Genomic DNA, 26,679 nt, shown 5'->3' with positions numbered 1-26,679 from the left:
ACCTCCTGGGTTCACGCCATTCTCCTGCCTCAGCCTCTCGAGTAGCTGGGACTACAGGTGCCCGCCACCACGCCGGGCTAATTTTTTGTATTTTTTAGTAGAGACAAGGTTTTACCATGTTAGCCAGGATGGTCTCGATCTCCTGACCTCATGATCCACCCACCTCAGCCTCCCAAAGTGGTGGGATTACAGGTGTGAGCCACTGCACCCAGCCATTTCCACAGCTTTAAATACTTTGGTATGTTGATAACTTCCAAATTTGTATCTCTAGCTCAGACCTCTCTTCTGAGCTCCAGACTCATATTTCCAGTTGCCTACTTGATATTTACACTTGGATGTCTCTCAGGTGTCTCAAACATGACTTGTTTAAAATTGATCATTTAATCTTTCCCTTTGTTGCAGCCAGTCCCCAAGATAGCCACCAGTGATCCCTGCCTCTGGGTACTCACACCTTTGTCCCTTTCACACTGTAGCAGGATTGCAGGATTGATATATGTTACCATAAAATTATACAGAAATGACAGTTTGTGACTTCCAAGGCTAGGTCATAAAAGACACTGTGGCCTGTACCTTTCTCTTCGGAGAAACTCACTCTGGAGGATGCCAGCTGCCCTGTCACAGAGACACTCAAGCAACCCTACGGAGAGGCCATGTGGTAAGGAACCGAGGCCTCTTGCCAACAGCCATGTGAGTGGGCCATCTGCCCACTTTGGCTTTCCTTATTTAGCTCAGGTTAGCCGAAGCCTGGCTGGAAGCCATTCAACAAGTCACAAGCATGACTGCTTCCCAGGTTTCACTCAGATAGCCCCTCTGCCTGGAGTTGAATTTACATATATGCCATGTGCCCCTCCCCATGCTTTTGCTTATCACAGCCTACATGCCTTTAAAAACCCAGTTCAAATTCCACTTTCTTTTTTTTCCCTCTTTTTTTTTTTTTTTTGCCAAGGACTCATGATATTGCTTGGCTTGGTGCTAGGTGCTGGGTGCTGGGGGTACTGCACCGAGTCAGCTGATTCCAGCCCTCAGGGGGCCCACAATCCATGGAGGGAGTCCAATCACTTCAGTCTGGTGTGGGAAGTGCTGCAACAGAGGTGCAAATGGAGAGGGAAAGGCGGGGCCCTGCCAGCTTGGTTAGGGCCACAGGCAGGAAAGGCTTTTTGGAACAGGTGTGCTAGAGTCGAGAGTAAAAGGAAGACCAGTCTCTGGCAAAGTGAAGAGAAGTCCAGCAGTGTTGCCGGCTGAGGCCCCTCTGTCCCATCTGTTGTGCTGCCTCTCATGTCAGGTAGAAATCATACCTTTCTCTCCTCTGGACTGATACCAGCATTCCATGGGTATTAATTTCTGGACTTGGGTTTTTGAAAACAAACTGCCCATAGGTGATCAGGAAGGGGAGGGGGACCCAAAACTGGTTATATTATGAACAGCAGCTGAATTATGCATATTTAGACTGGGAAGTAGGGGACTGAGTGAAAAGGAAATGGACTGTTTTTATAACACAGAGTTTCTAAGTGCAAAATGTAGAAGCTACAGAAGGCAGAGCTCAGCTGAGCACAAGAAAGAGCTCTCTACTGGCCTGTATTCAAAAGAGAGTGAACTTGTTTTGGCCCATTGTCCCTGGAGAGGTTCAAACATGTATCCCCTTTGGAGGTCACATCATAGAAAATGGTGACAGTTAGGTAAGACACCCTTTAAACTCCTTTCCAGTGGAAATTCTGTCACCCCACCATCATCCCTCAATGACTCCTGTCAGCTGCTGACTGAAGTCCAAGCTCCACGGGGCAGCACACGGAGCACTCCACCTCTCCACTCACATCCCTACTCACACCTACTCTCAAACTCCAAGAACAACACCAAACCACTTGTGCTCTGCACACGTATGCCATGTTCAGTGTTTAAAATATCCTCCCCTCTCCCTTTGCCTAGTGTTTATTCTCCAACACTCAGCACTGGCACTGTAGTGGATGTTTGTCACTTTTTGTTTGCACTATTATTTCCAATTTGGCAAATTAACTCCCCAACTATGTCTCAATGGAAAGGTAACTAGTGTCCTGCCTCTTACTAGCACTCAGAAGGAAGCTGAGGGACTCAGATCCTTCTTTTATCAGCCTTCAGTTGCAGCTAGGAGGCAGGCAATGACAAAAATCCAGTCAATTGGGCCTTCTCTCAAGTTACTTTGAATCCAAAGTCATAAGAAATAGATAAAGGTGATTTATCTCATGGTGTGAAGGCAGTGGCATGGTGTCCTTGACAGGCTGTTTAGACAGTAACATGGTTGTATCTTTTTTCCTACTTTTTAGCCTTCTGGAGCGCCCTTGTTTCTTGTTTCCAGGCTAATAAATATGTATTAAATGAATGAATGAAGCAGAGGGATAAAGGTCAAAGACAATCTAAAGCAAATTATGTGCAAGGTTGGACCACTTAATGATCAGAAATGGAATTAAAGAGAGAGAAATAAAAATAAACAGGAGAATGGTCACAGCACTAACAGAAATGAAGGGAAGTGTTGGTTTAGGGAAGATAGAGAGGAAGGATAGCAAATACCAAATTTTTATTATAATCCCCCCTCCAAAACATTTCCATTTATATACATACCAATTCTTCTCCTTCGGTGAGAACAAAAACAAAACCCTATTATTTTAGGTTGTGTTAGCTGCTTGGTCTCTTTATGTGGGTCTCAAGTCAATGGCCTTGCCCTTTACTTCAGAGACTGTTAAATTTAAAGAACTCATCAAATAGCACATACCCAGTGGCAGGAGAAATCGAAGATGATTTGGAAGTTTCAAACCAGGGAGTTATATGGCCTCTCAGGAAAAGCAGCAAGAAAATGTGGAGCTTGAGGTTTCAGCAGGTATGTTGTGAGTAGAGATGACCCGACAGCAGCAACACGTCTCTAAAACAGGTGGTATCGCCACTGCATATTTCTCATGCAACTCTGCACATATGTAGAATCAAGGATTTAGTGTTTTTCTTCTGCAAGAAGAAACATGAGGTAGGTTCATTCATTTGACAAACATTTATTGGGTATCTACTGATGGCCATACACTGTTTCAGGCAGTGGTAAAGTAGTGAAAAAGCTATGCTCATGAAGACAGATAATACTACTACTTAAATTGATTTGTTCACTTGTTTATACGCTATAAAGAATAAACTAGGGAAAGTGGTTAAGGATGGGGTCAGCATGGTTCTCAGAATATTCCATTTAGAAGCTGACAAAAGGACCTCGTAGAACATTCTTTTCAGTCATCTTCCCTTTGAGCCTGATCTGGGAAAGGCAGGCAACAAAGACCAGGCCCACAGATTCATAAGAACCTTTGGAAACTCAGTCCTCCACCATTATTGAAGCACAGATCTATGGTTATTACTGTGAGAGATTTTCAAACTTTAAACTTTTCTCTTATTATAGTAGCTGGCGCTAACATGGGCAAACCAATTAGATCAGCTGAAGGAGAGAAAAAGGAAAGAAAAACAAGAACTTTAATGTTAAATTTTCACATCTGGGACTTCTGATAAACCAATCAAGAAATATTTCCTGAGTACTAAGCCAGAATATTCATTTAGATGCAAAGTAGATTCTAGGGTATGTGATGTGTGTATTTCAAGAATATTTCCTGTTTAGATAGCAAGCTTTATGAACTACACAGTATCTCAAATAAAAATTACACAGAAAGTCATGCCTATGAAGAGACCTGTTTATTACTGATAACACTTCATTTGGCTAAAACCACAAGAAATCCACACACAAATACATAAAGTGCAAATTCTCACAGGCAGTACTTACAACACACCCTGGTGTTTTTGTAGGGAAAAATAAGAAGACGTTGACAGAAACTGTTAAAACAAGGGCACATTTTTGAACTACTGCTACACACTTTAGTCAGAAAAATAATTCATTCTTAACTGCATATATTTCATCTGGCATATTCAATGAGGCATACAAAGAGTTTATTCTAGCCTAGAACAACAAGGCCTCACCATACATAGAAGCAGACTCTTGCTTGAGTGGTTCTTGTAAGATACACGATGAATCATAACAATGGACAAAAACATACCAAATAGGATCAAATTAGTTGTGACTCACTTGGAAGGTAGTGCTATTAGGCTCAAAATGACACTTAGACTAGTGATATTAAGTCTACATAGACACCATTTCTTTACCTTCCTAACACCTTGCTTTGAGTGTAAAATACCAGGCATTATATATAATTTCCACAGAGAGATATGCTTTGCTCTCTCCAAAGAAACTGAGTATTTAAGGGGATGTCTGCTTAATAAACATTATATTATAAAGTTCAGTAATGGGACTTCATTCAAAAAACAACTAGAGAATTCATTTTTTGATTGTTCTTTAAACTATTTGCTACTTTTAAAAAATCCCTTAATTCCTAATTATCAGCAATTAAACACTCTATAACAGGTACTGAACTAGGTGGTGTGGATATGAAAAATAATAAACCACTATTTCTACTCTTGGGGCTGAGCATCAGGTGGTCCTTCTTAGTCAAGGAATGCCAATAGTAACAAAACTGTTTCAGGTCAGTTTAGTTTGGTGTTAATCCTTCTGAAGGTCAGATTCTAAGGGCAGGAAATAGTCTAGATATGTTCTATGTTTATATATCTTTTTTTTTTTTTTGAGATTGAGTTTCACTCTTGTTGCCCAGGCTGGAGAGCAATGGCACCATCTCTGCTCACCACAACCTCCACCTCTTGGGTTCAAGCGATTCTCCTGCCTCAGCCTCCTGAGTGGCTGGGATTACAGGCATGTGTCACTACACCCAGCTAATTTTGTATTTTTATTGGAGATGGGGTTTCTCCATGTTGGTCAGGCTGGAATGAAACTCCCGATCTCAGATGATCCGCCTGCCTTGGCCTCCCAAAGTGCTGGGATTACAGGCGTGAGCCACCGAGCCCAGCCTATGTTTATATATCTTGCACTACAGCCAGTGTGTGTACCTCAAGGATATGCAGCCATTGGGGGGAGGGCATTGGGGGAGAAAACTGAGCAGCCACATGATGAACATGGTGCTCCTTTGTGGCAGCATAAGTTTCAGTAAAGATTAAATATATCATTTTTATATTAAAAGTTTTATTATAGAGAATGCAAAATTCACTCACATTTTAAAGACAGAACACACTTCATATCAGTGGTAGGCTGCTTCTGATTTTGCTCTCAGAACCCCTTCCCCCTCTATCATGCCCCTCTGCTTTAGGGTTACACTGGTGGAAAAATTTGAGCAGCAAACTCTAGGTATGTCACTTTGTCCCTATTTGGTCACTCTACACATTCTTATAGGTTCTCTTTTGTAAGTACATAGTCTTGAGTAAACAGAGGAAAGATGGCCTAATGAATGTATATTATGGTGAATACTTGAAGGTAACCAATAGTCAACACTAACTTTGTTTCCAACTAGAATTAAAGTCATGCTGTGCAAGGAGTCAGACAATGAGCAATTCGCATCTTACTATTTATACTTCTGTGGCTTAGGGTAAGATGCTCTGAGGGACAAATGTGAATAAGATTTCCTCGGATCTCGTGCTTTGGCTCTTGAAGTACAAGGAAACCTGAAATAGAATGTTAGGTCAATTGCCCATTCATTTTGGTTAGTACAACTCTTTCCTCCTCAGTTTCTAGAGCAATCTCAGACAACAAGTGAATTGTAAAAAGCCGTAATAAATTAACAGCAGTATCAAGACAGACCAAAACAGGTTATGAAATAGATTGAAAATTACTTCCCACAATAAGTATTAAATATAATGACAAAATTAACAAAATAACCAAAAGTCCATAGACAAATGTAGTTTATGACTAAGTTTAAAGCATTCTGAATGAATACAGTTGAGATTTCTTATCAGTGAGGTAACAGGGCAACAGTCCTTTACAGTAACAAAATGTGCAAGGGTGCCTAGGAAAAGAGGGAGGTAGAGAGAAAAAGGTATAAAATTAAATGTATCCAAGTGGAGTTTGGATTTTTCAAGCATCACAAATATCAATGGAAAATGTGAAAAAAAAAAACTGATAGCAGCAGTTCATAGAACAATTTATCCATTAAACTCCAGCTAATAACCCTGTTGCATCAATTCCAGAAGCAACTTGCTTAAGAAATGGGAGGTCTATTTCCTACAGAAAGACATTCCAAAGTATCCACTCTCTCAGAATCTCTCCATCTTCCAAAGTTTCTACATCCAAATAACAACATATATATTCAAAACAAAAAACTCAGATAACCTAAGCCACTATACATTCTTTAAGATGAACAACATTTTGTTCAAGTCTTACTTAATTTGCCAGGTAAAATTAAAAATAACAGTGAAGCAGGTAAATTATTCGTTGCACTTATGCATCAGTTACTCAAAACACACAAAAATTGTTTCGTGAGCTATATTCTTCTAGATACGGAGTGAAACCCAAATGTTATTTTTAGTGCCCTTTATGACATTTTTGTTCTAACCTGAGTTTTTTAAAAAATGTGCTGGAAAGAAGGACCCTTAAAAACTCATCTGTATATCTCTTAATTTTTAAAATTTGTATTCCCTTAAAAATAAAAAAAAGATTTTGAATAGAAGATATTATGAAGATTCTCCCTCAAGAAGGTCCTACATCTTAAACTTTCCATGCTGTCTTTAAAAATAAGATTCCCATTCCCTCTGGTTCTGTCTTCACTAGAGATGGAGAACATTATGGCATAGTATTTCTTACTTTGAACCCTTCAATAAAAGACTCAATACAAATTTATTAGCAAACTTAGCAAACTATCTCAACAGCTTTCTCCTCTCCAGAGTCAATCTTTATTCCTTGAACTTTTTCTCAGAAGTCTTATTTTCTAATCTACATCTTCTTCCTTTTTATTTCTGCTCTCTCTCTTCCTGAGTTCTCACATGATTCTGATACAACATCCTAGCAGGAACTGAATCCGTAAAATGGATACTTTTTCTAACCTCCTAAACCTTGGCCTCATTTTAGTGATCACAATAAAGGAAAATGGTAGGTGCATATTCATCATAACAACAAATAAGCACAAGTAAACAGGTGGGACACAGTTTACTCCCTACTGTTATGGTGTTACATTTGCCCTTCACAAGAAGCATTTCCTGTGTCTCTTTATATTGTTTGCTTATTTCTACTGTTTATTTTCAAAGTGTGCTTTGATCTTGACCTACTAATTCTCTCCTTTTCTACAAAGCTCTAGAAAATTCCAGTTTTGACTTTCACGCTCAATGAGAATGCAATCATTTTCACAATATTGTTCAAAAAGAAAAAGACAAACAATGTAGTGCCTGAGGCTGAGCCCTCCTAGCCAGCACTTCTGTCTCTCTTGGAAAGCTTGCGCTATCACTGAATTTAGCCTGTTAGGCAAATGTGCACCTACAACGTCAAGTTCATAAGTGTCATGCTCAGACAGACTCATGACAGGCTAGAATAAAATAATTCCCTCAATCGATACACTTGAAGAATATTTGTAAAATTTTGTTAACTTGAGATAAGAACACTTCAGTAACTTTTCACCTTAAGATGACTTAAATGTTGCATTATATTAAAGCACTCAAATAAAACTGTTTTCTTCATAATAGAATGACAGTCATGACATGGCTTTAGTAACTATGAATGAGCCATTGATTCATTTTAGCTTCATTTTTGTTTATCAGTCACTGAAACACAGAACTAAACCAAATATACATGTTTTTCATATATATAACATTATACCACTTTGCAGAATATATGCCATTCCCTAAATTGCAATCTACATTCTTAAAAGCATATCAAACAAAAGATGTTTGACACATTTTAAAAATAAAACAAAAATTCTACACATTTCTTCTCCAGTGCAAAGCCTTTGAGAACAAAGTCATTGAGAAAAATGGTGCTCTACATTTAATTAGCTGTCTATTATCTACAGTCATACGGTCATACAAGATCCAATGATAAGAAAGTAAGGAAGGAACAAATTAACAATAGTGGCAATACAATAATTGGACAATTAGGTTTGGATTATATATGCTCAACCAAATGTTAGCTGATAGCTGCAACAAACTAAACCATGATTTAAGGAACGTTCTAATCAGTTCAAACTTTGTATTATTATTTTATATGAAATAAGTTCTCTAATTCCAGTGCTATCTCCTATAAGCAATTTGTTTAGGTCTTGTTATTGTTATCTCCTAAGTATACTCCATGTGTATTCTGAGAAGTATGTAGGACAAGATACATTTTAAGAAGATTAAACAGCATTTCTTTTTCTCTCTCTTTTTAATTAATTAATTGCTTATTTTTTTGAGATAAGGTCTGTGTCACCCAGGCTTCAGTGCAGCAGTGCCATCATAGCTTTCTGTAACCTAAACTCCTGGCCTCAAGCAATCCTCCTGCCTCAGCCTCCCAAAGCACTGGTATTACAGGTGCGAGCCACCATGCCCAGCTTAAACAGCATTTCTCTATTACACCTTTTCAGAAGACTGCATGATCAGCCAAAAGCGACCTTTTTTTTTTTTTTAGATGGAGTCTCCCTCCGTTGCCCAGGCTGGAGTGCAGTGGCATGATTTTGGCTCACTGCAATCTCAGCCTCCCAGGTTCAATCAATTCTCCTGCCTCAGCCTCCCAAGTAGCTGGGACTACAGGCACCCACCACCACACCCGGCTAAGTTTTGTATTTTTAGTAGTGATGGGGTTTCACCATATTGGCCAGGCTGGTCTCAAATTCCTGACCTTGTGATCCACCTGCCTCAGCCTCCCAAAGTACTGGGATTACAGGCGTGAGCCACCACACCCAGCCCAAAAGTGACTTTTTGAAAAAAAATATTTTCTACACTAAAAAAAGATAAAGAATAGTCATGCAATCAGAAATTCTACAGAAGTCAGCAAGATGTTAGAATAAACTGGATCTCTGTTTTAAAACATGTAGTTTTAGTATTTCATAATACTTAAAATTGGATGTTTTATTTCTTAGTAAAATTAACATTACTTCATAAAATAAAAGAATAAACCTACTTACAAACATGTAATTCAAAAATCAGACTGTCAAATAAATTCGGAGCTCCTTTCTCAGTTCAGATTTTTTTCTGTAATAAAAGGTTTGATAAATGACACAATTCTAATATGAAGATCCTTAACTACATTAAGCCTGCTTTTATTAAGATCTTTATGTACATTCCTAAGATTTTAAAATCAGCAAACTCATTTGATATAGAGGAAGCACCTACAGATTTTGGAAGATTTTCCTTAGCTATCTGAAAATTGACTGATTAAATTATGGTAAATGCAGGAACACTGTTTTTTTCCATTCATACCAGACCCTGAGAAGGCACTGAGAAATTTGACAAGAACAAAGCCAATAGGAGTGTTGCCACTATTGTTTTATGTTCAGTAAACGTCAGAATTTTAAATACATACAGAAAATTTACACTGCACCAATGACACCTGAAACAGACATGCCAAAACCACACATTGTAACATCTGTTCTAAACTACAGAAATGCTAAATATCCTATTTCAAATACTCTAATTTGTAAATTAATACCTGTGATGTCACAATGACACTTTTTCATAACAATCAAGGAGAGCACGATGTTCTTGCCAATTTTATAGATTAATTTCCTTAACTAACCCTATAATTATATAACATTTACCTGTCTTTTTTTTTTTCTTTTACCATGCTATCCACAATTACAAGATACAGAACTAGGCTTAACCACACTATAATAAGAAAACTCACTTCTGAATTGTGATGTTTCTGTTACAGGAAGAACAATACGTTACTATAATACTTTTGGTGTAATAACTTTTGTTTGAATTACGAAAAAATTTAAATCATTTCCTTCTAGACCATTTCATTTCAAACTTATACTTTGTTTAGTCTAGCCAGTTGACCAAAAATAAAGAAAATAAAGGAAAAAGATACTCGGCTAGATGAGCTAGAGAGAGAATGCTAACAAGAGGTTCAATGTATGGAGTTCTCGGTTGCTCTGTTCCATATGCCCACACAGTGTTATGACATATTGGTGTACCCCTAAACAGAACGCCAGATCAGTCCATTCTTACTAGGCTGAAGAAAATTCTCAATTAGAGCATCAATGAGTTTCTTCAGTTCTTCCTCCAGTAAAGCAGTGTCACTGAGGAAAAGATGAAGAGTTTTGGAATTATTTATTTTCATAGGCTTAAAATTTATTTAAATTAGTTTTAGTTTTTAAGAGGTCCTAATGGAGATATTAAACAATTGGTAAACAAAAGAGAAATTCACTTGGTTAAAACAAAACAAGACCAAAAAAAAATTACACACAAAGAAAACATTGCTATCACAAACTGAAGCTGAACTGCATTAATAGGAGTTCCTTAGCACATGATAAACAGAGGAGTGATGGTATATCTAAAGAATTCTCCTAGGCCAGGAGAATGAGGTTCAAATGGCTTTGAACACGAATAACAGGTGTTAGAAGAAAATGGCTTCCTGAAATACTTTGAAAAATATTCAGTACAAATGTTATGGAATGATATAACATATCTTTCAGGTAGCAGAAGGAGGTGTGACTAAAAGAATGTGATGTTTAAAAAAATAAATATGCACTTAAAAGAAGGCCCTTGAAAGTCATCACTGAGGTGTTGCCATTTGCCCAGAACATTTCGAGGCAAGGGTCTTTTAGCTTGCCTTTACAGTCATTTTAAAAGCTACACAACAAATCAGTTCTTATTACTTTAATAATCTTCCTTCATTTTCAACCAGATGTAGCATTACCCAATTTGGTTTACTTTAGATTCTGCTTTGAATGACTTCAGGAGCTCTTTATCCCCCCAAAGGAAATGAAATCCATCCTCAAATGCAAATATTTGGGGAAATACACGATAGTATAGCTTGGCTGGACTCTGAAAGCAATTCTAAAAAGTCTCCTTCCCAAATCTGTATTGAGCAATTACAATATTATAGGAGACAGTACTTTTAATACATTTAAGTAGCCTTTGAATATGTTTATGAAATTAACTTAGTCACAATTCATCCTCTTAAAAGGAAATGAACTAAGCAGATTATGTCAAGTCATATTAGACACAGAAAATGAATATTTGGCAATAAACAAATTATCTGATGATAATTTCCTTATGTTAATCATGTAATAGTTAAAACTCAGAGAATCTTTCCAAGAATATAAATTCACTACAATTTTAAAATTCAATTCCCAAAGGATGTAGCTACTTTAAAAAATGGTCTGGCAGTTCCTCAAAAGGTTAAACACAGAGTTACCATATGAACCAGCAGTTCACTCCTAGGTATACACCTAAGAGAAATGAAAACATACATTCACACAAAAACCTGTATGTAAATGTTCATAACAGTATTCAAAACAGCCAGAGTGCAAATAATCTGAATGTCCATCAAATGATCAATGGATTAAAAAGCATGTCATATCCATACAATGGAATATTAGGCCATAAAAAACAAAAATTTAAAAAAAAGGAATAAATTCATGCTACAACTGAATCATAGTGGAACCTAGAAACCATTATACAAAGTAAAAGATGGCAGTCACAAAGGCCCACATATTGTTATGATTCCATTTATATGAAATGCCCAGAAGAAGCAAATCTATACAGAAAGACAGTAGATTGGGGTTGCTGAGGGCTGTAAAGGAGGGAAATGGGAAGTGATTTCTCATGGGTCTGGGCTTTTGGGGGTGCTGAAAACGTTCTAAAATTGATTATAGTGATGGATGCACAACTTTGAACATACTAAAAGCCACCGAATTGTACCTTTTAAGTGGGTGAGCTGTATGGTATGTGAATTATATTTCAATAAAGCTTTTGTAGGTATATCTAAAAAATCAATTCTCACCTCTGGTCAGGTGATGCGCACATCTCTGCATAATACTTTATCTTTGGTTCTGTCCCACTTGTCCGAAGGGTAGCAACACAGCCATTTCGAAAAGTAAATGTAATCATTTGGCTGTTTTTACTCACAGGCAGCACCTATGCAAAATGGCAACAACAGCTCAATTATACTTGGGATCTTTTTCATTTTCTTTCATTTTCAAGAATTGTAGAATACAGTCCACTTACATGAGGTATCTAAAGCCGTCAAATTTATAGAAATAGAAATTAGAATGGCAGTTGCTGGGGCAGGAGGTATAGGGAGTTACTGTTTAATGGATAGAGAGTTTCAGTTTAGCCAGATGAAAAAGTTCTCGAGTTCTGTCGCACAACAATAAGAATATACTTGACACTACCGAACTATGCACTTAAAAATGGTTAAGATAGTTAATTTTTATGTTATGTGTTTTTTTAACCACAATTGAAAATTTAAGACATATTTTAAAAGAATTATAAAATACAAATGAAGATTACCTATATATAATAATTCATAAACATACCATTTACTGAATAGTTAGGGCATTGGGTTATATACCTCACATACATGATCTTTGGGCCTCAACAGTAACCCTGCAAAGTAAGTATTACCGCCATTTTACATACAAGGCTCAAAGAGAGTAAACAACCTGTTCAAGACAATCAGCTAAGTGGTAGAACAAGAAGCGGAAGCCAAGTTTCAAAGTCCAAACTGCCTCTATATTTGCGAAGCACTTTTGCAGTTCATCAATAATCTCCAAAGAGGAGTGTATATATTCTGCATGTACTGGGGTGCAGAAAAAACTCTATCTTTATAAAAATTAAAAAAAGAAGTGACGTTTTACTGACACCAAATACATGGATTAACACTGGTACTCTTGCTAGTCCACACATCGGTCTGTTGATGCATCTCGACGGGACTGTGAGGGTTGTACTAGGCCAGAGGGGTTGACCTTTCCTCAGCTGTCCAGAGCCATAAGTCCTGTCCTTGAGACCCCTCTCTTGGTCAGTACATTACCATATGCCAGTGACTTAACACAGAGATCATTCCTTCTTTTTCATCCACAGCCCATAAAGTAGCAAGTCCTTTCTACACTTTATTTAACTCAATTTTATCCAGTTCTCTCCATCACTGCTCCTATATTGAATTCAGGCAACCATCAAACTTCTTCTAGACTGCTGACACAGTGTACTAACTGATCTTCCTGCCTGGAAGTTTGCCCCTCAAAACCCACTCACCATACAGGTCATTCTTCTCACCTCATACTCCAGTTATAGACAACTACCTGTGGTTCTCTGGAAAAGAATATGCTTTTTCATCTCTGGACCTTGTACTTACTGTTCCCTTTGCCTGAAACACTCTCTGCTCCTCCTGCATCTGGCTAACTCCTAATCATACTTGAGAACTCAGTTTAGAACAGTTCTCTAGAAAGTTTTGCATAAGCCCCCAAAGTCTCTTCCATGACATCCTAGGCATGTCTCCCCGGTAGCACTTATCATTTTGTAAATTGCTATTTACTTGTCAATTTCCTCACTAGACTTTTTCTTGAGTGCAGTGTCTTTGTCATTGCTATATTCCTAGTGTACCTGTGCCTGTAGCACAGAAGGATTCTGATAAATGAATATACAGATGCATATCAATCTTTCTGAAACATGGAAAAGAGAGAATTCAGGAAGGCTTTGACACTTACTATGCAACTTTGGGGATAACAACATCTATGCTACCTACCTTACAAACTTGTTGTAAGAACCAGAAGAGAAGAGATGAAAAAGCACCCAGAATAATGAATATCATACACTTCAATGAGAATTAAGAGGGAAAAAAGCATTATACCAAAGGCTATTTGAGCACAGCAAATTAGAGAAATAAAAAGAAGCAAAACATGATTCGTCTCTTCCAGCAATTCACAAAGATAGAAAAATAGACACACATATACTCATACACAGGATATCAACACCAGGAACTAATACTGTTGATTGGATAAACATGCAAAAATGGAATATGGGTACTATTCTACACAATAAACTACAGATTTTCCAAAATACATTATGTCCCCAGAATCTTCAGACCATATCAGAACATTACAAATGGAAATTTGGGCTAATAATCATTATAACAACAACAACAAAATGAATATAATCAGCAATCTATGGCATTTAAGTATTTGTTGAGCAGCTACTACATAGGCAGGAATGTGGAGAGGCACAAAAGTACATCAGAAAGAAACATGCCATGTACAACACAATGATGACATAAAACAGAAAGTAATAGGAGGAAGGCACACTATGTAATGAAACCTCAAGAGGAAGGTATCCAATTATGAGGCCTAGAGGTCATGTGGAACAGGTGATATTTTTCTTAAGTCTTACAATGGCTGAGGTATGGGGCTGTAGAAATTGGAAAAATGGATACACTACGGAAACAACTGGACCAAAAATGCAGAAATTTTTTTTAAAAAGTGTATATGTAGGTAAGTAAGTAAGTTGTTCTATTTGGCTGGAGGTACAGGGAATAAGGTTGGGAAGGGAAGTTAAAATTAGAAAGATGTATGGCTTTGAAATTATAGGCTTTTACAGTTATTTTCAACATTATCTAGCATCATTGCCCATTTTCTCTCTTTCTTCCTCTCTCTCTGCCTCCACCTCCATTCCACACACCTTACTGTGAGGGTAGTATACATGATTATTTGGGAAGTGATAAGGATAGGATCAAAGTCAGAGAGACAAGTTAGCAGACTGAAAAATGCTCTGGAGCAAAACAATGAGTTCTAGTCTCAAGAAACTCACAGGCCTGAAGTTTCACCATTTTATTACAGTATTGATGCAGGCAAACCCCCAAACTGGGGCTCAGCCCAGGAGGCTTCCTGGCTTCACACAGGAAAGAATTCAAGAATGAATCAACAGAGTAAAGTAAAAGGAAAGCAACTGCTGGGCGCGGTGGCTCATGCCTGTAATCCTAGCATTTTGGGAGGCCAAGGCAGGTGGATCACTTGAGGTCAGGAGTTCGAGACCAGCCTGGCTAACATGGTGAAACTCTGTCTCTACTAAAAATACAAAAATTAGTCAGGCATGGTGACATGCTCCTGTAGTCCCAGCTACTCAGGAGGCTGAGGCAGGAGAATCAGTTGAACCTGGGAGGCAGAGGTTGCAGTAAGCTGAGATCATGCCACTGCACTCCAGCCTGGAAGACAGAGTGAGAGACTGTCTCAAAAAAAAAAAAAAAAAGGAGAAAGCAATTTTATCAGAGCCGCAAAGTATAGGAAAATGGCTGCTTCATAGGCAGAGTAGCACTATGGATTGCTGGCTAGCTATATTATAGCTTCTCCTTAACTACATGCTAAATAAGGGGCAAGTTACTCACAGATTTTCTAGAAAAAGTGGGAGGAGTTCTTGGAACCAAGGGTTCCTCCCTGTTTAAACCACATAAGGTAATTTCTGGGTATTGCCATGGCATCTGTAAGCTGACATGGTGTTGGTGGGAGTGTCTTTTAGCATGCTAATGTATCATAATTAGCATATAATGAGCAATGGGGGAATTAGAGGTTGCTTTTGTTGCCATCTTGGTTTTAGTTGATTTTGGCTGGTTCCTTTACTGTATCCTGTTTTGACCAGATCCTGTTTTGATCAGTGGGGTCATGACTGGTGTTTGGAAAACAAGTCCTGCTGATCTCCTACTTCAGTATGAACTATTATAAACTGTTAAAAACTTTTTTTTTAAAGTAAATATTTACAGGAGCTTCCAACTTGGTGAACACGTGGACTCGCTGGGAGGCTCCAGGCCCCAACCCCACTCCTAGTACATTGCCCTATAAATGTCTTACGTCTGGCTGTTCCAGAATTGTCACCTTTATAATAAACTGGTAAACATGAGGAAACTGGATTGAACCTCATGTGAAATCTGTCCTGCCTCTGGACTTTTTGGTGACATGAGCCATGAAATTTTCTAAACTGTTTGGGAGAAAAAAAAGTGTACTTACTGATTTCTTATTAGGCTGGCTACTGTCATATCCAGTGGTAATGTCCCGTACATGCAATATAGCGAATGTTCCACAAAATTCTGGATATTCTTTTGGAGAATCAAAATTACGAAGCCTTTCAAATATACTTTTGATGGTAGGTGGCTCATAACATAAGAAATAGGAAGTTTTTGAAATATGATAACCATATCTGTGCAAAGATTCAAAGTGCTAAAATTAGATTTCAGATAACTCTTTAAAAAAAGTATATATTAAAGATCAGCCTACTACAGTATTTTATAAAAAATGGCAGTCCTTAATTCACATAATTTTAATACTTTTAAAAAAAGTATTAGGCACACTAATATAAGAGTGCCTATGAAGGTTGGTGGATTTACTCTCCCTGAGTAATCAATCAAAGGTCATGAAGCTTTTTAGTGATGCACTTTTAATATTAGCATAACATAAACTTGAGAACCAAGTGTACCTTCTCATAACACTGTGTATTCTTCAGAAACAAATTTAGAAAACTAAGGGTAGGACAATAAAAGAAAAATCGAACATGTGAAATTCATAATAGTAGAACTTACTTTTCATAAACCTTAACCAGTTGCTGTTTCAATGTTATATTCATGGTTTCCAGGTAAGATGCCATCTCAGCGACCACAACAGCTGCACTCACCCCATCTTTATCCAAAACTGAAGTTCCACAGAGAAAACCTGAGGATTGAAAACCATCACTAGAAAAGAGGAAAACTTAAGCCTATAATTTCAATAGTTTTACATTTCTTCAGAAGGACAAGAAAATGTAAAAGCCTAGTAATAGATGAAACTCATCAATACTGAGTGTATTTAGGGGACACTTTGGTTCTTTTTGTTTTCTGATAAGAAATGTATCTACACATTTCTCAGTTTTCTGTAGTTTTACAACTCAAAATATGAAACCAGAACACAAAAAATTCCTCTTACAGAATTACATTTTAAAAAATTATCAATCAAATTTCAAAGATTTTAATATTTACTACATACCAATAGACTCTTCAAATGCAAAAAGGACTTCTTTCCCATTTTCCAGGAGGTCTATTATCCTACTTCCAATCCATTTAAAACCTGGTAATGTTTCCTGAAATGCAGAGGAGGCCATTCTAGTTAAGTGACTGTCTCACAAATACCTATTAGAGAAAAATCTGCCACTACATGCATACAACATTCACATAATGATCTTTACTACAGTCTTCAGTCCACAAAGATTTATAGAGTAGCAGACATATAGTAATAAAGTGCTATAAATACACACACTGCTACTACTGATGACCTACTATTTATAGATTATAGTACTAGGTGATTTACACCAAATATAAATCAGCATTTATAAGTGGTGCTTCATATAGTCACAAAGTAACATGAATAAGCACATACACTATGATTACCTACTATTAAGGACTGAACCAAGTGCTTTACATTATCTTTTTTTTTTTTTTGAGACAGAGTCTTGCTGTATCACCCAGGCTGGAGTGCAGTGGTGCAATCTCGGCTCACTGCAACCTCCATCTCCCAGGTTCAAGTGATTTTCCCGTCTCAGCCTCCTGAGTAGCTGGTATTACAGGCGCACCACCATGCCCAGCTAATTTTTGTATTTTTAGTAGAGACAGGGTTTCATCATGTTGGTCAGACTGGTCTTGAACTCCTGATCTTGTGATTCACCTGCCTCGGTCTCCCAAAGTGCTAGGATTACAGGCGTGAGCCACCACACCCAGCCCCATTATCTTTTTTTTTTTGAGACAGAGTCTAGCTCTGTCGCCCAGGTTGGAGTGCAGTGATGAGATTCTGGCTCACTGCAAGCTCTGCCTCTCGGGTTCACGCCAATTCTCCTGCCTCAGCCTCCCAAGTAGCTGGGACTACAGGCGCCCGCCACCACGCCTGGCTAATTTTTTGTATTTTTAGTAGAGACAGGGTTTCACCATGTTAGTCAGAATGGTCTCGATCTCTTGACCTTGTGATCTTCAAGCCTCAGCCTCCCAAAGCCCATTATCTTTTTTTTAACGCTTACAAACATTATCGCTGAAACACAGGCTCGAAAGATAAGTCAATATGCCCAAAATTATACTGCATATAAAAGATGGAGTCAAGATTCAATTTCAAGTTTCTGCTTCTCAGAAACTGTCCTTTAAGCTATATTATAACCACTAATATAAGAGTGCCTATGAAGGTTGGTGGATTTACTCTCCCTGAGTAATCAATCAAAGGTCATGAAGTTTTTTAGTGATGCACTTTTAGTATAACATAAATTTGAACCAAGTGTACCTTCTCATAACACTGTGTCCTAACTATTAATAAAACCACCAAGACAGTTACTAAGTACTTCTTTAAATAATTAGATTTGAGGACTTTTCATCTAATGAGCTACTGTTCACTTTAAAGACACAATCTGTTTTAGAGTCAACAGAAAGAGTGTGCGATACACCCTAACACCAAAGCTCACCATTACTAACTTGTTTCCTAATTCACCTTTCTACCTCCTCACTGAAAAGTAAAAATAGAAATGGCAAAACCTCCCTGCTACAACAAAAACAAGCAAATAAAATTACAATAGTGGTCTTTAGAATTGTTCTTTTTTCTTTTTTGTGCCCATTATACTTTTTCTTGCTATAGATATAAACTAGGAAAACATCAAAATCTTAGGCGTGAATAAACTTTCAGTATCTTCTATTTTGCTATTTGCGTTTTAGAAAGTATGAAGTTGAAAGCTCTATTTCATATAGCCAGGTACAATTTTCTTTTACTCAGTCAATTAGTATTAAGACCTGTAGCCTGACTATGGCTCAAGAAAAATGCCCAGGGACATTTTCACTGATATTTGGCAAAGATGGCAGAGAAAAAGCAACTTAGTTCCCATAGCTGCCAAAATGGTCAGCTTAAGGGTCTTAAGTTCATACGGTTAATGATCTGGACTGACAGAGAGCCACTGCTTGTTTTTTTGGATGTAGGATCATTGGGTCTTACTACGCAATTTAGGAGACTACTGGAAGCTCCTAAAGACCATGCTTGAAGAGCCTAAGCAAGAGGTTGATGACACCCACAACTTTTTGGAGAGAAGTCTGAGTTACTGATGGGGTCACCAGGAGCTAGATTTTCCCTGTCTGAAAACCAGATGTTTGTTGTATGGAATAGTAAGTATTAATGTATTTTTTAAAGAATATCTCATCTTAGTACCAGAAATTCATATACAGTACTGGATGAATTTTGGCTCAAGGTGTCTAAATTATCAAAAAAGACTGAATAAGTGTTAACAGAATTAGAAAAATAAGGGAATTACAAATGAAATCAATGAAAGTCAGTCTTGGTGGGGAGATGTCTTTAACATACAGAAATAGGCTTTTAAAAGTAGCACATAGATATTATCGATTCTTACTTCAAAATGAAATCCTTCTTTAAGTGCAATTGCCTTCAAAATTTTAGAAGAGACTGTGGTGGCTAACATATAAACGTTCTTCACATCAGCATTTCTTGATTTATTTTTCTTCCAGCAATCAAACATCCACCACCCAAACAAAGCTGCCAACTCATTCCCTGTGAAAACTTTCCAACAACCACTGTAGAGAGAAGGAAAATGCAATGTCAAGACCTTTCTTCTCATTAAAACTTCTTGACTCCAAGGCCTACAAATTACCATCTTTCAGTTAGGAAAAATCAAAAACTATCATATGGGATTTTTGAGAAAACATTTATTACTACTTCTTTTCTAACTGACCAGGGGTGATTTTACAGTAGGAATGGTACGACATCTTTTGGAAAATTATTATATCATTACATTTATTTTTTACTTAATGAGAGAAAAAATTATGATAAATAATTAATACATTCTAGGTAAGCACATTTGTCACATTATAATGGTAAAAATACATAGCAGCCCAGAGGACTAAGATTAGGAAATGGGTGGCTCACGCCTGTAATCGCAGCACTTTGGGAGGCCAAGGTGGGAGGATCACCTGAGGTCAGGAGTTCGAGCCCACCCTGACCAACATGGCGAAACCCTGTCTCTGCTAAAAATACAAAATTAGTGTGGCGGCGCATGCCTGTAGTCCCAGCTACTCGGGAGGCTGAGGCAGAAGAATTGCTTGAACCTGGGAGGCAGAGATTGCAGTGAGCCAAGATAGTACCATTGCACTCCAGCCTAAGCAACAAGAGTGAAACTCTTGTCTCAAAAAAAAAAAAAAGGAAAAAACAAGGTTAGGAAATAACTACATCATAAAGTGATCTGTTGGGATATTATGTCTTTGTAAAAATTAATATTTTCAAATAATACATAAAATCAGGGAAAAAAGCTTATACTGGAAGCATTTTTTGAAGCATTTTGTGCAATTGAAGTGGAAAATAATCAAGATGTAAAACTATGATCATAATTTAATAAAAACAAATACATCTTTAAATATTTCAACTAAAAAGACAGGAAAGAATTGTCAAAGTATCAACTTAGGTGGTTATTTCTGGATAACGGGTTTATAGGAGATTTGTGTTCTTTTCTTATCTTTTCATTATTTTCAAAGAGCCTGTAAGACTTAAAATACATTGCTTTTCAAAGTTCAAGCTTTTAATCAAATAATATACTTCTCTTGAAGTTCTGCTGCTGCCAGTCTGTCTGCATCAGGATCTGTGGCTAGCACTATCCGGGCATTTTCTTTCTCTGCCAGTCTCAGGGAAAGTTCCTGAAACAGTGACCCAAAAAGCTGGATTATACTGAAGAACCTAAATTCAATGTTAATGTTCCTGTATGTAGGCACAGTGTTAGTGATAGGAATTTTAGAAGGCATAGAATTCAGCTAAGTTTAAAATAAGAAGCCAAAAGTAGGGACACCCACTATAGACATTTCAAACAAAACACAGCCTATGACTCCAATACAATTAAAAGATGTAAACTACAGTCCTTTCTGCTTTTGTAAGTAATCTTTGAATTGTCAGTGAGTTCTACCTATTCTGATGGTTTAATAAACTAATAATAATTTAAATACTAAAAAAAATACCAGCACAGATTCTCCTTCTTCAGGATTTGGACATTTAACAGTAGAAAAGTCTGGATCAGGATCTTTTTGTTCTGGTACTGGAATTGGAGGCTTAAAACCAAACACTTTAAAAGCCAACTGCACATAGTCATGTCCGACCCCATGAAAAGACGTGTGCACAAATTTCAAGGTGGTCTTCGAGTTTAACTCCCTGTAAAGGAAAATCAACATAAGATCATGATCACAAATCTTAAACCATCAAATTCTGAAAAATGCGATTAAAGCCTTCAGCAGAGGTCTAAGATATTCAAACAACAAATGAAGAGTATTAACTTAAAGATCAAGGGTTTTACTTCAACAGCATTCTCCCTTTGTGGCTCAACTTCCTGACTTGGACAGCTGCCTTCCATATGCTGTGCCAATACCATGAACAAGCTAAGCTAGTATCATCTAAATAAGTATTTTATCTCACCAGACCATCATAAACACTTTCTAACTGGTCTTTCTCACTCGCCAGTAGACCCCCCGTTTCTTCACTTCCAGTTTAGATTGCAAGGTACCTAATTACACTCACCTTCTTATATGTCACTCTGGGTACTTTGACCATCCAATACCCCAAACCTTGTTGAGCCCAAATGTGTACCTTTTCCAGGCTTGCACCAAAATAGTTGAATATTGCTAGAATAAATCTCACAAAAGGACTGAACAGCTTCATTCTGAATGCATACTCAATGCTGCCAGGCAATCATACTTTGTTACCCCAAAAGCTTATTTTTCACTCTCCAAGATGGTGACTTAATTAGTACCTTCTCTTCTCTTCTTATTCCTTTCCTCCCCCTTCACCTCATACATCATTGAGACACAGAGCCATTTGATGGGAACTTCCTAATCACCCCACACCAAACCGACAACCCATATTTTTTCCTTCTTCCATCTGATAATAATGAGGAAGCATTCTTTGTATCAAAGGTCAACCCCTCTACTTCTGCTCTGGTCCCCATGTATTCTCACTTGAGAACTTTAGTACGTGGATAATCCTTTCTCACCGGCATCATTTCCACTAGCATCTAGACTCTGTTTCTTTGGTCTTTTCCACAGCAAAACTTTCTACATCCTAACTTCCCATTTACTAACCATTCCCCATGAAAAATAAAATTTATTATAAGACAAATAATAAAAATAAAATGTTATGACAATTTTAAAACATACGCCTAGGAAGACAGAATATCTAACACCATATAACCATGACCTCACTTCAATATGTTTCCATAGTCTGTCAATCTAGTCTCATTTATTCAAGATGTATTACTTTACATGAAAATGCTTTAGCATTTAAAAACATAACCATATTATCATTATTACATCTAACAAAATCAACAATAATTTCTTTCCTCTAATACCCTATCTATCTGTGTTCAAATTTTCCCCAAGTGTCTCAAAAATACTTTTAACAGTTGTTTTACTTGAAGCAGGACTTGAACGAGGTTCCATATAATTTGATTGCTATGCCTCTCAAGTCTCTTTTAATCTATAAATGTTCCTCCCTTCCTTCCCCAACCCGAATGTCATTTATTGAAGAAACTGGCCCATTTGTCCTGTACAAGTTCCCGTATCTCCAGTATGTAGACTGCATCCTTTTGGTATTAACATGCTCCTCTATCCTATTTTTTCTGTAAATAGGCAGCTGCATTTAGAAGTTACATTAGATTCAGTTTCAATTCTTTGGGCAAGAATAGGTGCTGTGTATTTTCTATTGACTCACAGCTGGAAGCACACAATTTCTACTCTACTTTTAATGCTGTTAAACTAAGATTCACCAGTGTCAGCCTAATCCTTCCATCAAAAAATTTCCCATCAACATTTCACCTATGGGTCTTAGCACCCCTTGATGAGAATTACTTAGATACATTATTTATTAGAGGTCACAACATAGTGATTTTGAAAATTCTATTATTCTTTCTGCATTTATTGGATTTTTCTTTTAAAAATAATGATTCTTTATCAACCATTTGATCAGCCCTAACATTCAGTTCACATAGAAAAGGCAGAACAAATTAAGATAAAGTTTCAAACATTTATCAATTTTCAGAAAGAAAATTTAGAATTTATCAAATTTCAGCATGAGTGATTTTCAGTCCAGTAACTCCCAAAGGTGACCAATAAAGAGCTTTTTTAGTATTACTAACAGTCACAGGCTTTTTAGGTTTAATGTTTTAATTTATTAAGGTGATTATTCTTTTTGATGCCCAACTATCCAATATTTGGTCAGTGGGAGTCCCTTCAAGTTGGCTCCTAGATCCTTTTGATATGACCCCAGTATCTCTGAAAGCTAGCCTGCTTTATGGCAAGGAAAACAAGGCTATCTCAGGCTCATTTAGTACATTTTCTGCCCCAGTCCTTGATGAGAATCAATTTCTCCAATAAGCCGTGGTTCCTTTTACTAGGAAATGGTATTTAGAAACCACAATCTGGGCTCTAGGGGTAGGCATAGGCCTTATTAGTAACAGAACTAGTATTTTAGCATTTTAGGTATATAAAACATATTTCAAATTCAAATTTAAAATTGTAATTTTAAAATTATTTTATTTGATTTTACATTTGCTTCTCTTAAACTAAAATCTTAGATCCTAGTGACATTAACATAGTTACCCATTTGTTTTATAATATATATATGTATGTCTATCTATATATTTATTTATATCCACTTCTGTAAAACCGTCAATATTACCACTAACAGTACAACTATCAAATACAATTTGAGGTTTCTTTGTAGTTCTTTATCCTTAGGACATATCCCACTAGAAACGTATAGTCAATAACTGTAAAGTCACTTGAAATAATTCTTCTCTGTATAATTATGCCTTCAGCTTCATAAATAGTTCACTTGTTAATTTGCTTTTGCCCATATACTCTTTAAAAAACAAAAATACAAATAAGAAAAGACAGAAAGGGTAAAAAAGGAATCAATTCTTTTTAGAGTGATTAGAGCTGGTAGCATTTAGCTAGTATTACTGTCCACTTATCATTTTAGATGGAGAAACAAACAATTGATAGCTTGAAGGGTACATTTTTGAAATTAAAATAAAGTTGAGAAAAAGCTAAAATTATTTTGTAGGATAGGAAAAATACACTCAGCCAGCCAGGATTCTTCCTAGCAATAGTGTTAGCTATTTACAGAAGAGTTACAGAGATAACTATGGAAATATGGAAATGGTTAAGGAAAAATAAAATCTTAAAGGAAATATACTTATCTAACATAGAGGAAGTACATATATTTAAGTATAACTTGTTTAACAGCTTTATTGAGATGTAATTCATATACCATATAATTCACCCATTTAAAGTGTGCAATTCAGTGGCTGTCACTACATTCATAGAGTTGGTCAACCATGACTATGATCAACTTTAGAACATTCTCACTACTCCTGAAAGAAACTCTAGGCTGGGCATGGTGGCTCACACCTGTAATCCCAGCACTTTGGGAGGCTGAGGCAGGCGGATCACCTGAGGTCAGGAGTTCAAGACCAGCCTAATAAATAGACAACACTTTGTATCACTTTTTCTTCTCCTTTGCTAACATTATTCTAAAGTAGTATTATCTGATATTCCCACTTGGATACCTGTAAAAACAGATCTTTTTCAGATCTTCCATGTATCTCCTGCAAATATCCTGCAGAGGGTCTCTCTTCAGCGGGCTGGTATCCACTAAATTATCATTCCAGGAACCATTCCAGGGTTCCACACATTCTTCTATACATTTTAGAATTTCTTTATCATGAGGTGACGTGATCTGAGCACCGGTTTCCCAGTAAACCTAGATGATAAGTAAATATAACCATAATCACTTAAAATGCTTGTCAGATCTTTTCTTACCTATAGTAGAGATCTTCAGCTTTACTAAAAAGCATATCAAATTGAGGCCGGGTGTCGTGGCTCACGTCTGTAATCCCAGCACTTTGGGAGGCTGAAGCAGGCAGATCACGAGGTCAGGAGATCAAGACCATCCTGGCTAACACAGTGAAACGCCGTCTCTACTAAAAATACAAAAAATTAGCCAGGTGTGGTTGTGTGCGCCTGTAGTCCCAGCTACTGAGGAGGCTGAGGCAGGAGAATAGTGTGAACCTGGGAGGCGGAGCTTGCAGTGAGCCGAGATTGTCCTACTGCACTCCAGCCTGGGCTACAGAGCGAGACTCCGTCTCAAAAAAAACAGAAAAAAAAAAAGCATATCAAATTGATCAAGCAAAAAATGTCAACATAGGACTAATTTAACAAATATTAAAAGATATAGATAGTAATTACTCTACAGGGATTCTTCAATCAAATGATTATATATGATTTTCTTTTAGAAGTATACCTTAATAACAATATGAGTAAAATGCAAGCAGGCCTAATTATTATGATAACATTATAATATGCATATGCCATAGTGTCCAATTATACTCTTAAACCTGTAACTATCTACTAAAGATAATCCAAGAAACCGTAGAATATTCCTTAAAACTTGATACTATTTAACTCATTATAAAGTAGTTATGTGATATAGAAAAAAGTCATCTTTCTATTACAAAGTAGAATGTATATCATACCAAATATAGTTTATTAACAATTAACATGTTAATTATCCATATAAATTTCAATGAGTTTTCAGTTTATCAAATAGCCTGATCAATAAGACATTAGGAACAGTTACCAAAAAAGCATGAAAATGTAATTCTATTAATTTATAGGATTTCAAATTTGGAAGGTTAGAGAACATCTACGGTGACTTCCACCATGTATAGGACACAAATCCCCTCTATTGCATCCTGAATGAAGGAAAGAAGAATACATTTGAATCTGTACTATGTACTAATCTCTATGCAAAGAATATGATTAACCAGATGACCTAAAAATCTGTGTTCTATAAACACTTCAAAATGCTATATAAAAGAGAAAAAACATTATCTTAAATGCATAGCATAATCCACAAGAGGAAAGGGACAACTCTAGGCAGTGAGAGAAAAAGAATTAAAAAGCAGAATGATAAGCCTGTGGGACTGAGATTGTGGTTACTTGGGGTTTGAGAACTGTCCATTTATCTGGTTCTTGGGTTGTAATGCCCACGTGCAAGGTAGGGAGTTGGAACTGAGACTCCCAAATAAAAATGGCATCGTTGAAGCATTTCACTCTCAGTGAAAATGCAGAATAGAAAAAGTCCTGCCCACTATTATGGAGATCGTGAGGAAGCGTGTCTCTTCTTGGGTTCTGGGTAATTAAAAAAATTTTCAAATCCAAGGTCTGCACTTCAATTATTTTAGGATGAGAAACAATAAATTAACACAGAAACTGTCCCCAGTCAGTGAAACCCTTGAGGTTCTAGCAGAATTTTTAAAACAAACAAAAAACCCAGAATGCTTAAAACAAACAAAACTGTTCTGGAGGGATGCTCCCACATTTCAAGCCATAAAAAGGATTATCTCCGTAAGTCCTGAAAGCTCACGTGAAAATTTATAAAACATAAGAAAAAAAAAAATCTTGTTCTTCCTCCCAGTCCCCTTCTCCTTGCCTTGTCTGTGGACCTGATGCCTGGAGGTACAGCAACCACCATGTGATGACCATGCTTGAGGGTAAGGCCAGAAAAACTACAAGACACAGGCCTGACATCATGGAGCTACAGAACCATGCCTGTGGCCACCTACCCCTGGACGTTTTGTTACGTGAGAAAAATGAACTTCTATCAGCTTAAGCCACTTTTGCTGGTTTTACTTAATCTGCACCAGAAAGCATCCCTATCTGATATAGTAACATAAAAATTCATGCAACAAAATACATCCAGGAATAAACGTTAAAAAAGCGCGGTGACTCAAGCCTGTAATCCCAGCACTTTGGGAGGCTGAGACGGGCAGATCACGAGGTCAGGAGATCGA

General features: G+C 37.1%; 1 protein-coding gene across 1 annotated transcript in view; it reads right to left on the bottom strand.

Moving 5' to 3' along the window:
* Nucleotides 1–3,673: 3,673 nt before the first annotated feature.
* The window catches only part of PGM2L1 (phosphoglucomutase 2-like 1), a 59,560-nt gene continuing 36,554 nt past the window's right edge, over nucleotides 3,674–26,679 (bottom strand). The window contains exons 6-14 of the mRNA XM_011942051.1: nucleotides 24,394–24,587; nucleotides 20,795–20,984; nucleotides 20,382–20,479; nucleotides 19,186–19,366; nucleotides 16,803–16,896; nucleotides 16,364–16,493; nucleotides 15,795–15,984; nucleotides 11,807–11,940; nucleotides 3,674–10,097 (exon numbers count right to left, since the gene is read on the bottom strand). Of these exons, the coding sequence (XP_011797441.1) occupies nucleotides 9,995–10,097; nucleotides 11,807–11,940; nucleotides 15,795–15,984; nucleotides 16,364–16,493; nucleotides 16,803–16,896; nucleotides 19,186–19,366; nucleotides 20,382–20,479; nucleotides 20,795–20,984; nucleotides 24,394–24,587 (1,314 nt within the window). The 3' untranslated portion in view covers nucleotides 3,674–9,994. The remainder of the gene's footprint in view (nucleotides 10,098–11,806; nucleotides 11,941–15,794; nucleotides 15,985–16,363; nucleotides 16,494–16,802; nucleotides 16,897–19,185; nucleotides 19,367–20,381; nucleotides 20,480–20,794; nucleotides 20,985–24,393; nucleotides 24,588–26,679) is intronic.

This window comes from Colobus angolensis, unplaced genomic scaffold (genome assembly GCF_000951035.1).
Source record: "Colobus angolensis palliatus isolate OR3802 unplaced genomic scaffold, Cang.pa_1.0 Scaffold205, whole genome shotgun sequence".
Lineage (NCBI taxonomy): Eukaryota > Metazoa > Chordata > Mammalia > Primates > Cercopithecidae > Colobus > Colobus angolensis.
Note: the sequence above shows the minus strand (reverse complement) of the source record. Positions and strands in the feature narration are given on the sequence as shown.